The sequence below is a fragment of the Engystomops pustulosus genome, chromosome 10 (genome assembly GCF_040894005.1).
Source record: "Engystomops pustulosus chromosome 10, aEngPut4.maternal, whole genome shotgun sequence".
Taxonomy (NCBI): domain Eukaryota; kingdom Metazoa; phylum Chordata; class Amphibia; order Anura; family Leptodactylidae; genus Engystomops; species Engystomops pustulosus.
In genome coordinates this window covers 85,330,806-85,344,286 of record NC_092420.1, presented here as the reverse complement: position 1 = coordinate 85,344,286, position 13,481 = coordinate 85,330,806, and the positions used below count along the sequence as shown (strand labels likewise).

At 43.8% G+C, this 13,481-nt stretch overlaps 1 protein-coding gene across 1 annotated transcript; it reads left to right on the top strand.

The window, feature by feature from the left end:
• The first annotated feature begins 243 nt into the window (after positions 1-243).
• PDZK1IP1 (PDZK1 interacting protein 1) lies at positions 244-10,490 on the top strand. Its single transcript, XM_072127767.1, has 4 exons — positions 244-474; positions 2,826-2,934; positions 9,073-9,162; positions 10,192-10,490. Exons 1-4 carry the CDS (start codon positions 270-272, stop codon positions 10,262-10,264), a joined length of 477 nt encoding a protein of 158 aa, XP_071983868.1. The 5' UTR covers positions 244-269; the 3' UTR covers positions 10,265-10,490.
• The last annotated feature ends 2,991 nt before the right edge of the window (positions 10,491-13,481 follow it).

Genomic DNA, 13,481 nt, shown 5'->3' with positions numbered 1-13,481 from the left:
GAGACCCCCAAAATAAGTTTGGAGCTTGGACAAAAGGAATGAGGTCCACTTCTTGGTTCTGGTGCTTAGAATGGAATCTAAAGTTCTTCTAAAGTTGAAGTCCCTCTTGTTTTCTACCCATCGTGTGATTATTCAGAAGAACCTGTTGATACAAGCGCAATCCTTGCCATGTTTTTCTCTCCCTACAACCAGAGGGAACATTCTGACTCATTGATTTTTTTCTGCTTATTTTTTCACCAGGTCTATTACTAAGTGATGCATTAGCTCCTATGACTGGAGCCAGGTCCCTCCCAAAGCTGGAGAGGTGTTTCCAAATACCTGCCAGGTTGAGTATTAACAGCTCTGGGATTCTTCCTGGTCCTCCAGATTCTGGGGATCTGCAATCACGTCCACAGGGAATCTCTGTGACCATGTCCTCCCTGCAGCTCATCTCCCTGCTGCTCCTGTCTGTAGGACCAGTCTCCTGCCAGGCAGGTAGGTCATTGAATGAGAAGGCTACCTTCTTAATTCTTCATCATTAAGATCTCTGCTTTCAGTCGCCGAATGACTCCATTTTTTGCTTCCACAGCTGAGGGTTTGTCGCAATTGTCTCAAGTCTAAATGATCCTCTGAAAACAAGCCAAAAGCTGGAATCTCTCTTCCATCCTGATTATTACAATGTATCAGTCTGTGTCGTCCACACTGGAAACATTGTAGCAGACTCTCAGCTCTGAGATGATTCTGTCCATGCATGTTGTTATTTGGGGGTGCATGTGCCTTGACATTTGGGGGTTGTACGTACATGGGGACATGCTTGTCCACCATGGGCCGGTGTGGGACTTAGTTGCCCTTAGCAGGAGACTTCTCCAAACAAAAATCGGAGAATATCAGTGCCAGGAATCTTGGCACTTGTTACTTTCTCTGCGCCCGCGTCACTGTGTGTATATTTTCGGCGTGATTTATATTCCAGGACTTTCTTTTTTCTTTTTTTTTTTTCTTTTGCAAATTGTGAAATAATTGGGGTAAGACATTTACAAAAGCTCATGAATCACCTGCTGCTGCCGCCTCACCGCCCGCCATTGTGTAATAGGGCAGACAAACACCGCATTGTTATCAGTCTTTCCTCGTGGAGGTTTAGGTGTCTCAGGGTCTGGGATTTTGTTTTGATCCTTACCAGACGTAAAAGAAAAGTCCTGGATGATGGGGCCCATGTCACAATAAAAAGGGAACTTTTTACAAGTTTTCCTAAATCTACCCCCATGGGAGAGCTTCAGTTTTACCTAAAACATATAATTCATTTTAGTCTGAAAGATCCCACAATAGGCAGATCAGCTGAAATGTATGTAAAACTTTCCTACAGCTTCCCCGCAGGGGAAGAGAAGTATTGCAGTCTTTATTAAATTCAATGGCCCTGCATGTTCTCAAGAGACATTGCAGGTCATCCAAGTAGAATGTGACAAATGTGACTTTTTGTTGAAGGTTCTTTCCAAAAAATACTCTATATATATGAGAGGTGATCTGATCCTGCTAATTTTGAGTAGCCGATTATCTTTTGTGTTTTGTGGGATGTTCCCCAAACAGATGACATGGGGTGATCCATTCGCTCTCAGGGTAAATAATCCTTTACCAGAAGTTTCTCTCATTGCTGAGGGTGCATGTGCGCAGGGGAATGAAAAGGTGATGGCTGAACAAGCATGTGGACTTCCTATGGATAAATACTCTAAAGGGGTCAACAACTCTAAATCTTAGTAGTAACTCCCCAATTCCAGCACTACATAAATGGAATAATGATTGAGCAAACCTACCAGAAATAAATACAGTAAATTCTATGATGCAGCAATAAGGTAATATTTATGGACATAGAGGTTTCACTTTATTCTTTACTTAAAGAAAAGGACATCTACCACCAGGATGAAGGATTGTAAACTATGCACACTTACAATGGCAGGATCCATTCTTCTTTAAGCTTCCTATGCCCTTGCTTTTAAGAAAAAAAAAACTTTTGTAAAACGCTTTTACAATTATGCAAATGAGCCTGATGGACTCCAGGCTCCATCAACACCTATGGAACCCGCCGGAGCCCCTCGGGCTCATTTGCATAATTTGAAAAGAAAGGTTTTTTTTGTAAAAACCAGGGCCTAAGAATCTAAAAGATGCACAGATCCTGTCAGAGGGGGCACACACCAGTATGTAAGTGTGCTTGGTTTATAAGCCTTCATCCTGGTGGTAGATGTCCTTTAAAGGAAATTTACCATCAAAATACATCCTGATAAACCAGGACATTACTCATAGATCCAGGCACCAGGACTGTGGTATATATTCTTATATTTGTTATTTATGGCCTCATTCCTTCTAACATCAACAAATTATGTTAATGAGCCAGAAGGGCTCTTGGGGCATTACCAAAGCCTCTCAGTGCGGTAACTTCAGCAACTTTTTCAGCTTATTCTTATCTATGACCTACCAGTGTGAATACAGTAAGGAAAACGGATTAATACACACTACTAAAAGCAGGAGGAGGGAGAACAGAGGACAAAGGAACATCTTATGAGCCAGAAGGGTTCTGGGGGGATTTGTATTCACAGGATGTTACACTTTCTCAAGTGATCCTCTGAAGTTACATCATGGAGGGGCTCTGGTAACACCCATCCACAGCCCTTCTGACTCATTAGCATAATTTTGTGAGTGTCTATGAGTAAGTGTCCCTGGATAATATAGAGACCATTACATTGGTTAATATATGTTAGGTTGGAGGCCTGTTATAGATTTAATATTGGAGCCAAAGCTACAATTTTCATCTCTGGTGTCTCAATGTTTTTGTCTCAATCTTGATGTTTGACTTGCAGCGGCCAGGACAATTCCGCAATGGGGCGTAGGTCTAATCGCCATGACGGTTTTCCTTTTCCTTGTACTTGTTGTCTACGTGGCCAAGATCGTTATGAAGAAATCATCCAAGTAAGTTTTATGAAAGTAGATCATTAGCCGGAGGACATCCACCAATGGTTTAACATTATTTATGCCTCCTTCCAGAACCAGCATCATGCCTGTCCACAGGGGTGTACCCAGCCTCTCTGCCGCCTGAGGCGATTTATAAAAAATGCAGCCACTACTCATTGATAAAATGTCCGGCAACCTCCCCTCATTGATAAAATGGTAACCACAGAGCCCCCCTTTAATGTAATGTCCACTGCAGAGCCCCCCTTTAATTAAATGTCCATTGCAGAGTCCCCCCTATAATGTAATGTCCTCTGCAGAGTCCCCCCTATAATGTAATGTCCTCTGCAGAGTCCCCCTGTAATGTAATGTCCATAGCCGGCCCCCCCTCCAAAAAAAAAAGGTATGCTCGCCTTCGGCTTCTTCTCCCCATGGGGAGTACATAAACTATGAAGTCACCCGGCCGTGACACCACATGACATCATGTGTGCGCCCGGGCCGGGAAGATGGAGCCATTGGGAGAAGACGCCAAAGGTGGGTCTTCTTCACTGGCCACGGCCTAGGACCGGGTGTTCCTGGGTCACGGCCAGATGGTATTTTACAAATGGGCTGCAGCCCGAGGCGACTTTCTCATGTCGCCTCATGGGTGGTGGGCTACTGCCTGTCCATAGGGCTGAGGACCTAGCAGCAATACCACACACAATCTGTAGACCCTTGTGGTGCTGTTTTTTGAATTAAGGATACCTTTTTTTGTAATCTTGGACAAATCTTATGTTCCTTATGTTTTAGGTAGTTTGTTATCCAGTTACTTATTTGTATGATGTATGTGGGGATGGTAATAGAAGAGAAGCATCATAGCTAAAGCAGAGAACCTCAAATAATTCCTCATCTCCAGATGTCTACATTCTTCTGGTCTACAAAATATTCTGGAAGAGCTTATCCACCAATCTTTGTAGTATGACATATAGTAGTGTCTTATGTTATGGTGGCCTTGAATATCACATCAATGTTTGCTGAATCCGGCCATATTATGTGTACAACTTGGATTGGGCTGTTGGATCTCAACATGCCCAATGATATGTTCTCAGTCGGAGGTCAGTGACATATGGCACCAGTACTTATGACATGAGGCTTGCCCATGGGACCTTCATTGAGTCCATCATATGTTGTCTCCTCTACCTTGCTTCATTGAGATCACCACCTACACCATCAGGACCACCTCTGGTTTGGTGGCACCATCAATGGTAGATCTACCACCTCTTACATTTGAAGAGGATTGTCCCAAATGTGGACAGTTTAGAGTACAGAGATGATTCCAGTTTGTAACCTTTGATTTGGATGGCTAAGAATGCTGCCTTTGTACAGATGGATGTTGCCCACCTTCATGGCAGCTGCTTATGAGATCTAACCCGGAGACTTGGTCTCCTTCACCACAGCTTTCCAGCTTTCCACTAGGATTGGGTTGTTGGAGCTCAACATGCACAATTATATGCTCTAAGTGGGGGATGGGGGCGTCAATGACTTATGGCACCAGTACCCATGACATGGGGCTTTCCCTCTACCTTCATTGAGTCCATCATATTTTGTCTCCTCTACCTCCTTTCGTTGAGGTCAGTGACATATGGCACCAGTCCCCATGACATGGGGCTTGCCCGTGGGACCTTCATTGAGTCCATCATATGTTGTCTCCTCTACCTTGCTTCATTGAGATCACCACCTACACCATCAGGACCACCTCTATCCTTGGTTTGGTGGCACCATCAATGGTAAATTTGCCATTTGTCCCAAAGGTGGGCAGTTTAGAGTACATACTGATACCAGTTTGTAACCCTCGATTTTGTTGGCTAAAAATTCAGCATTTATCCAGATGAATGGTGCCCACCTCCATGACAGCTGCTTTGGAGATCCATCCAAGAGACTCGAGCTCCTTCACCACAACTGAGCAAAAAACCTGTAGCGGAACTAATTGCTGCTAGGAAAAGGTAGCACTTCTGTCAGACTAAACACATTAAAGGGACTAAGCTATTATTAATTTCTTCTCTAGGGCTTTGATGGTTTCGATCTTTCCTCCCTGTTCCGTACGTCTGGTCATAGGTCTGAGGAGCTCTCATTACATGACAAGGGTTCCCTGGCCTTATGTTCTATTTCACCTCCATATTCTATCTGATCTGTATATATCTGTTGCTTTTGTATCACTTGTGATTTATAATAATGTGCCCCATAATAATTATATCCTCATTAACATTAATTATTAACTTTTATTTATCAGAATACACCTGGTGAACTTTGCATTTTCCTTCCCTTTTCATTTGATACACTTCACTGTTACATCTATTAAAGTTGCCAGTTCTTTACTTACCAACTTAGCAGTTAATACAATGAGGACGTACCGCCCACAGTCCTGCCCACGAGGAGTATTTTGCCAACCCACGAAGGACATACCCAAATTAGCCAATACTGTTCCTTAAAATAAGGTACTGTTGCAACAAATTTGGGTCAGTTCACCCCATAACTCTCACGGAGACATGAGATTCCATGGTTTTCAGAGCTGCAGTTCTTACAATTTTGTGCTGAGCATGCAATTTTACTGTCTTTCCAATACATTACATGTCATTAGTAGTAAAAGTGCCCCAAAAAAAACTCCAATAAGAAATCAAGACACATTATAATATATATATATATATATATATATATATATATATATATATATATATATATATATATATATATGTGATATAAATTTGGTAGATTACTTTTAAAGGGGTGGGCCAGAAATGGAGAAATATGACTCCATACCTGACTGTGGTTGGTGCTGGTATTGCAGCTCAGCTCTATAGGCATGGATGAAGCTTAGTTGTAATACCTCACAGTATCCATGATCAGGCTAAGAATAAAGCCATGTTTTTCAGCCTCTGGGCAACCCCTTTAAGGATCAAATGTTTTCAAAGGTTTTGTAATTTTTTCTTGCACTGCATAAGCATTGCTGTACATCTATATTATTGCATTACAGAAAGCAGTACTCCACCCTCTGATTAGCTTTTGTTCCCTTCCTTGGATGATTTTTATTCATGTAACACATAGCAATGTATTTGCCAACTTTATCCGGGACTTGGCAGGATAATAGACATTACTATAAGATGGGCGCACCCTGTGCCCTGTCTCATCCTCATGGTGACAAGTGAGAAGAGAGGAAACATTTACTTAAAGGGGTTGTGTCAAGTTTTACATTAACCCTCTATCTCCAGGTAAGGGGATAAATGTAAGATATTGGGGGTTGCTAGATCCTCAGTAATTCACAGAATGGGGGGCTGCAAGTGCCCCAATCCCGCTCCACGCCAGAGGAACTTTCCAGGTTTGGAGACTCTCATCAATAGAGCACTAGGTGACCTCCTACTATCCATGGTGAGTAGAGGTCATCTCGTTTTTTGCATACTGCTGACATTCACGTTTTTCACAGAAAAATAACGTATTAAAACATGTGCTACGTCGCATCCATTCATGTCTATGGACACGATGTAGGCACAAACAGCCTAGGTTTGTGCGTCTGTATCCGTTTGTAATGAAGAAAAACGTGGGCTGCTGCGTTTTTCATGTTCCTTTGGGAAACTTTGCAAAACGTATACTATTTTTTTCATGTCTATGGACGACATATGCCTACAGCTTAAAGGGCACCTACCAGCACAAATCTACCTATAAAGGTAGATCGGGTGGTAGGTGAATCAATGGGACGTGAGGATAGCCCTTTTAAGGGCTAATCCTCACGTCCCGCACTTTTTTGTAAACTTTTATTACCCTAATATGTTAATTTTGTTATGCGGCTACTTGGGCGTGGAGTAGCCGCATCTGAGGTTACACGAGGCGGCTACTCCACGCCCCGGTAGCCACTTTACCCCTCCTACTCACCATGTTCAGCGTGCAGCTGCTCGTAGCTGCGCGCCCTCGTCCGCCGATCCTGCCGTCTGCGCATGCGCAGAACAGCAGGCCCGCGCCTGTGCAGCCCCGGCTTCGGAGCAGTGACCGCGCACCTATCCTTTATAGGTAGATTTGTGGTGGTAGGCTTCCTTTAAGCATCAATCCGTCACATGCGTTTTTATGCCCAAATATGGGTCTTAAATTTCTCTTTTTAAAAAAACATATACGCTTTGAAGTATAAAAACAGACGCCATTGTATATGACGGATACAACGTATTCATCAGAAAAATGCACCCGTTTTTTGGTCAGTTTTTGGACGTATATGTTGCAGAAAACGTGTAACGGACGCAAAAAAAAATTTGAACCCAGACTTGCAAAGTTTGCATTAGGGTCAAGTAGTTTTGGAATATGTTTTGGGAGTATTTCTCTCCTGGCATGTAATGAGTTAATGCCGTCAGTGAAAACTTCGCCAAAGACCTGAGACCATTGAGTCACTGATGAAATATGTAAAGTTTACATTCAGGAAGTGATTGGAACGCCTGCTGCATTTCCTGTACATTGTATGGGACATGCCGGACCTTCCGGCCAATGACAATTCACTTTATGCAAATCTGGACATGAAAGTTTCTCTGTTCCGACTCCCTTGAGGAGGTGCATGTGGGAGTTCTTGGACTTCTTGTTTGGAATTTTTACATAGCTCCTTACAGGGTCTTATAGGGTGGCCATCCCATCGCAGGGGTGTGTTTATAAGTTATATCAATCCAATCTACCACATTAGCAAGATGGCCGCACATGTATCTACTGCAGTGCTGTAACTAGAAGCTGATGGGCCCCAAGTGCAAAGTCTGTGCCAGGCCCCCGACTATAATGTATGGTGTATAGTAATAGTTTTCTCATATGGAAAGTGACACCATGAGGGCCCCCTAAACCTCTTGGGCCCTGGTGCGACTCCAACCTCTGCACCCCCTCAGGTTACGCCCCTGATCTACTGACAACAATCACCAGGACCCTCCTTATTCAAAGTATGGGTGGAGGAGTCCTCATTCTGGCCCCTTATGTTACCTTCTAACGTGATTGTCAATTTTAAATGTTACCTTGTAATTAGTCATAATTACAAATGTATTGTTTTGTGTCTAGGGTTCCTATTCAGATCTCCTTGGTAACAGACTACAAACAATAACTACGTAGTCTGATCCTGCAGGCATAGGGGCACATTTACCATGGGTTTGTGGGCCAGTTTTCCGGCGTATAAGAAATAGGCAAAATCCCACAATTGCGCTTATATCTCCCCTCTAATTCCACCTCCACGCCAAATGGTGTGATGGTAGAGTGGGCTGGCGCGCTGCTTATATCCTGCACCTGTTCAGGGCTAGGCTATGCCTCAATTGTACACCCGGTAATACCTGACATACAAGTCCCCTGCCGATGCAGCGCTGCCTCCCGGGGAATTATCAGAAGGCCGGAACCTCTTACTAGTGCTCTGGGATCCCCACCATCATAGGCTGGCACTTTTAGTGGGGGGTAGGGGTTTCCATGGGTCACCAGGTCAGAGGGTAACAGGTCAGGGGTATGATAGTAACTTCTCAGCTGCAGATCCCAATAACCAGACCTCAAAAAAGTGGTACATGCCAACATGGAGGGAGCAGAGAAGTTCTCCACATCCTCATGTCCTTAATGTGGGTATGGAGAATTAGATCAAGAGCTGAAGGAGGTGCCACACGTGGCCAGAGAGATAAGTATCTGGGCAGCATAGAGTAGATAAAGAAAGGAATCTAGATCTGCCTTTTCTTAAACCAATAGGAACAAGGCCCAACACAGGGTCCAGTGGGACCTGGACCTCAAACACTGACTCTATAAGGTACTGCAGCCTCCTTCCTTTTAAAAGAATGCTAATCTGCTAGAAATGCTCTGGAGGCGAAGCCAGAGCCCATCTGTGCTGTAACTTCACAGGCTGTCTCCCCCCCCCCCCCCTTCCCCGGCTCCTTTAGCACTTCCCCCCGCTGGCTACCTGCTGTAATCTCACACATTGTAAGGGTAGAATGCACCTGTACAGTGTAACAGTCTGTGTTTCTACAGTACTGAACCCCTTTGGCTCATTAACATAATTATGAAAGTTGATTTTAAAAGGCAGGAGGCCATGGATAACAAATATAAGAAGGTAGATTTCCTATAAACTGGGGATTTAGTGACGGCTGATGTAGTTAAGATGAATTTCATTGTGATAATGTAATGTGTCTTCTTCTCCAGATCTAACATAGAGTCAGACCCTGCAGCCGAATCCAAGGTCTTTGATGATGTCAATGTTTCCAATGGGACATTTGGTCACTACAAGAGCAGGTATGGACGACGCAGGTGAAGGCCGAGTTTCTAAACTGAATGAACATTTTAAGATGGGGGAGATTTATCAGAAGTTTTTGAGGTAAAACTGTTCTAAATGTCAATGACAGCCAATCAGAGCTCAGCTTCCATTTCCCAACAGCTGTTTATAAAATCAAAGCTGAGCTCTGTTTGGTTTCTATTGGCAACTGGGACAGTTTTACCTCAGAAACTTCTGATAAATCTCCCCAAAATGTGTCCATACAAATCATATGGGACCCCCAGTCCTTATGATCAGTGGGGGCCCAGCATATTGACTCCCAGGTTGCTGATTGTAAATAACTCACAGGCACTAGAATACCCAATCTGGTCCATTAGAGGATCCGGTCCATTGGGCTCAGTCTATAATACAATATTGGGCCCCAATTTGGCGGGAATCTTGTCATGGGGTAGTGGAGGTTAGGCCCCAGAAGAATTTTATCTGATGGTCCCAAGAAACCATATTATAACACTGAAAATACCTCAGAGACTCATCAATCTGACAAACATAGAGATCATGGGGGAGATTTATCATAAGTCTCTTAGAGCAGAACTGTCCTAGTCGCCCATGGCAACCAATCAGAGCTCAGCTTTCATTTCCCCACAGCTGTTTATAAAATCAAAGCTGAGCTCTGATTGGTTTCCATGGGCAACTAGAAAAGTTTTACCTCAGAAACTTGATCTCCCCCCATATATTCGACTGAACTCCATTAAAAGCTATTTCCTCTGACCCCTAGTAAACATGCACGCTCAGCAGTGGCGTAACTTGAAGCTGAAGGGCCCCAGTTCAAAGTCTGTGCCAGGCCCCCCAACTATAATGTATGGTTTATAGTAATAGTCTTCTCATATGGGAAAGTGACTCCTTATGGGCCCCTAAACCTCCAGGGCCCGGTTGCGATCGCACCCTCAAGTTACGCTGCTAAGCTTAGGTAGCATATAGTCCTGTGACTAAGACCTCATCTAATGTCTTTATTCTCGTACGAATTATCCATTCGCGCGTCTTCATTCCAGATCCAACGAACACGAACACGCCTACGACAACCCCATCGAAGTCCACGATAATGTACTCACTACTGCAATGTGACGAGACTATCGCCACGACTTACCCCTCCTCACACTACAACAAAATCATCACAAGATACTAAAGGGACACGAAGAACGTCTAAGTCCCATCAGGTGATCATTCAACTTTTGACTCCGCCCTCTTGACTTTCTGTGCTTCTCTGAGTCAATGGAAACCTACGGCCATTGTTTTCCTGGAGTCTGGTATTATGTAATATTTATAAGATGAAATAAAGTACTAAAATCGATGTACGTAATTTCTTGGACTAAATTCACACAGAGCGGGGGGTTTCCAATCTTGTAATCCAGTCATCAGCTTCCTGCGCTTCCTGTCTGGAGTCATGTGATATTTTTTAGTCTTCGCAATCTTATTTTTTTTTTTTGGTTTCAATGTTTGTTTGCAGTTAATCTGAAAAATAAAGCATTTTGGAAAATATTATGGGTTCAAAGCTGTGTGTCTCCATGGTAACAGACTGCAAACGAAACATTGCGTAGTACAAAATTGGGGGCGTTATAGATGCTACAGGAGAAGGGGCATAAACAAGGGACAACACAAAGGAGGGTAGAGAAATGAGGCATCATACAATGTGGGAGGGCACAGGAGGAGAACTAGTAGTGCATTATAGTACAGGAGGTTTGGGCGGTAGCCCGAGGCCCAAGACTTCTAGGGGGCCCATGTCCACTCAAACCACCCAACAAATTTTATACTGAGAAGGACCTTCATTCATGAAATCCTTGTACATCTGTTCCTGCTCTCAAAAAACATGTGCACAAGAGCCATTTCAGGACCTTTGAAGGTCCTTCAAAGGTCCAGAAACCGCAGATTGAAAGCAGCAGAAGGGACACATCCTCCGTTCTCTAAGAAGCTGATCCTAGTACCAGATGTAAGAAGTGATTCCAGACTTGTAGGGGCAATAATATTTATACAGTCTAGCAGGGCTGGTTTTAGACAAAGTGGGGCTCTTGGCAAAACTAAAAGTGGAACCGCAAATTAAACTTTTATGATAAATAACTAGACGGATAGATGATAGATATATAGAGAGGAGATAGATGATCAGCATCTTCACCCGGGGATTCAACCAAGGGATATTAAAGGAGCAATACATTCTCTGCCCACAAAAGTCCACATGCAGTGGGCCCCTATAGGACAGGGGGCCCTGGGCAAATGCCCAGTTTGCCGCCCCCTAACACCGGCCCTGCAGCCCAGGACCTATTCTAGTCTTAATCTGCCCCAGAAGGAGAACATTGGGGCTCATTTACTAAGGGACACACTGTGCACTTTTGTCAGACTGTGCACCGTTTTTGAGACTAAAATTGCTTGTGTGCCGTATTTAAGAAGTGTGTACGCTTGGATTTTGGCGCACGCTATCGGTTTTTGACGCAAATTGGGGGGGGTATGTAGATTGATTCGGACTGAGCGGGGGATGAACTTTCAAATTGTATCGCAAGCCCAAGCTCTTACATGCACCACTAAAAAGAAGGTGAACTCGGGGGACCTGAGTGGGGAAGCGACACATGCAGGATATCGGGCGCACAATCTTAGTGAATTGCGGCACAGTGCGTTATGGTCGGACAATGCATTTTCTGTGAACTCCAGTGACCAGGTAAGTGAATGTGTCCCAATATCTATTATGGGGCCAAAGGGGAAAGGATTAGGGTTGGATCTTGGGAACTGAAATTTTACACATTTGGACAGGACTTTTGGTCCCTTTTTGATGCAATTTGACCTAGGAGCTCAAAAGTAGCAAAATAACCAAAATAAGGCACCAATTTGCATCAGATTCTGCTCTGGGTGAGTTCTGCAGCAAAATCTGATTTGTAGTAAAATCTGAATTTCACTCCGAATGAAATGATCTTCCATGTGTGGATCCAACCCAATCAGTGACACATAACAGTCAGGGGTCCGGACACAGATTGTAAGCTTCATGTCACACCTCCGCATTATTAGTTCCGGGGTGACGGATCAAGGTTTTGCTCAGATTCTGTTTTCGTTAAACTTTTGCAGCCTCAGACTCAGCACTTTGTAACTGCTCAGTTATCGATTTCTGCTGAAGAAGCCTTTTTTTTTTTTTTGCAGTTAAAGGGACGGGTCCTGAACACTTACAGCTTATTAAACGTTTACTGGGATTTTCTGTCCCACTGATTCTCACCCCTGATTTTAGCTTCCTGCACAACATTCCCCTTTGGAGATCCCCAAAAATTTTCAAAAAGTATCCACTCCACCCAAACACAATTTCTGGCATCTACATGTTATTATTGGAATAAGCCAAATCTCTTTATGGCTTTCAGATATGTTTATTGTTGAATGGAAATCTTTCTATAAATATTGACTATTTCGCTGTGTGCAAGCTAGTGCTCGCTGCTATCAGCCACCACATCTCTACACTGTGTCAGTGTGATTAATGATATAGAAGGGAAGATTGTGTCATTGACTGAAACTCCATACAAACTTATTAACACTTAAATTTAAACTTACTTTAAATGGTCAGCACTTAAAGGAAACCTACCACTTGAAGTGGCAGGTATAAGGGGGAACTACCGAGCACCAGCTCAGGGTGAGCTGGTGCCGGAGCTTAGTTTTGTTAGTGTTTTAAACCGCAGCATCGCGGTTTAAAACACTTTTTAAACTTTATGGCCGAAGCTGCTTTGGCACAGGGAGGTACGCGCTCGGCACACCATGCGCGCGACCGTGCCTGCGGCTCTCATTCACTTCCTATGTAGCCGCGTGCACGGTCGCACGCATGGTGTGCCGAGCGCGTACCTCCCTGCGCCGAAGCTGCGGTTTAAAACACTAACAAAACTAAGCTCCGGCACCAGCTCACCCTGAGCTGGTGCTCGGTAGTTCCCCCTTATACCTGCCACTTCAAGTGGTAGGTTTCCTTTTATTGTGGATTTCAATAACATGGTAACATTTGTGATAAAATGTAGCAGAATTCCCCATTGATTCTCATGCGGGCTCATAGCATTTGGATACAGCCCCTTCAGCAACATGGAGAACACGTCACATAGCTGTACATCACGGGGAACGTTTCCAGTCGTTGTTGCAAATTTCTGTGTTGATATTGTTTGAACCACAAGAGATACAACGAATCTGATTGTGGCAATTGATCACTGAGACAATTCTGTTTGTCTTTGATCTGCTACATGACCTCCTTCACATAGGAAAAATGTATCCTTGATTCAATATGGTGACTTTCATGATGGCGACCATGTTCCAGACACAGCCTATAAGATATTCC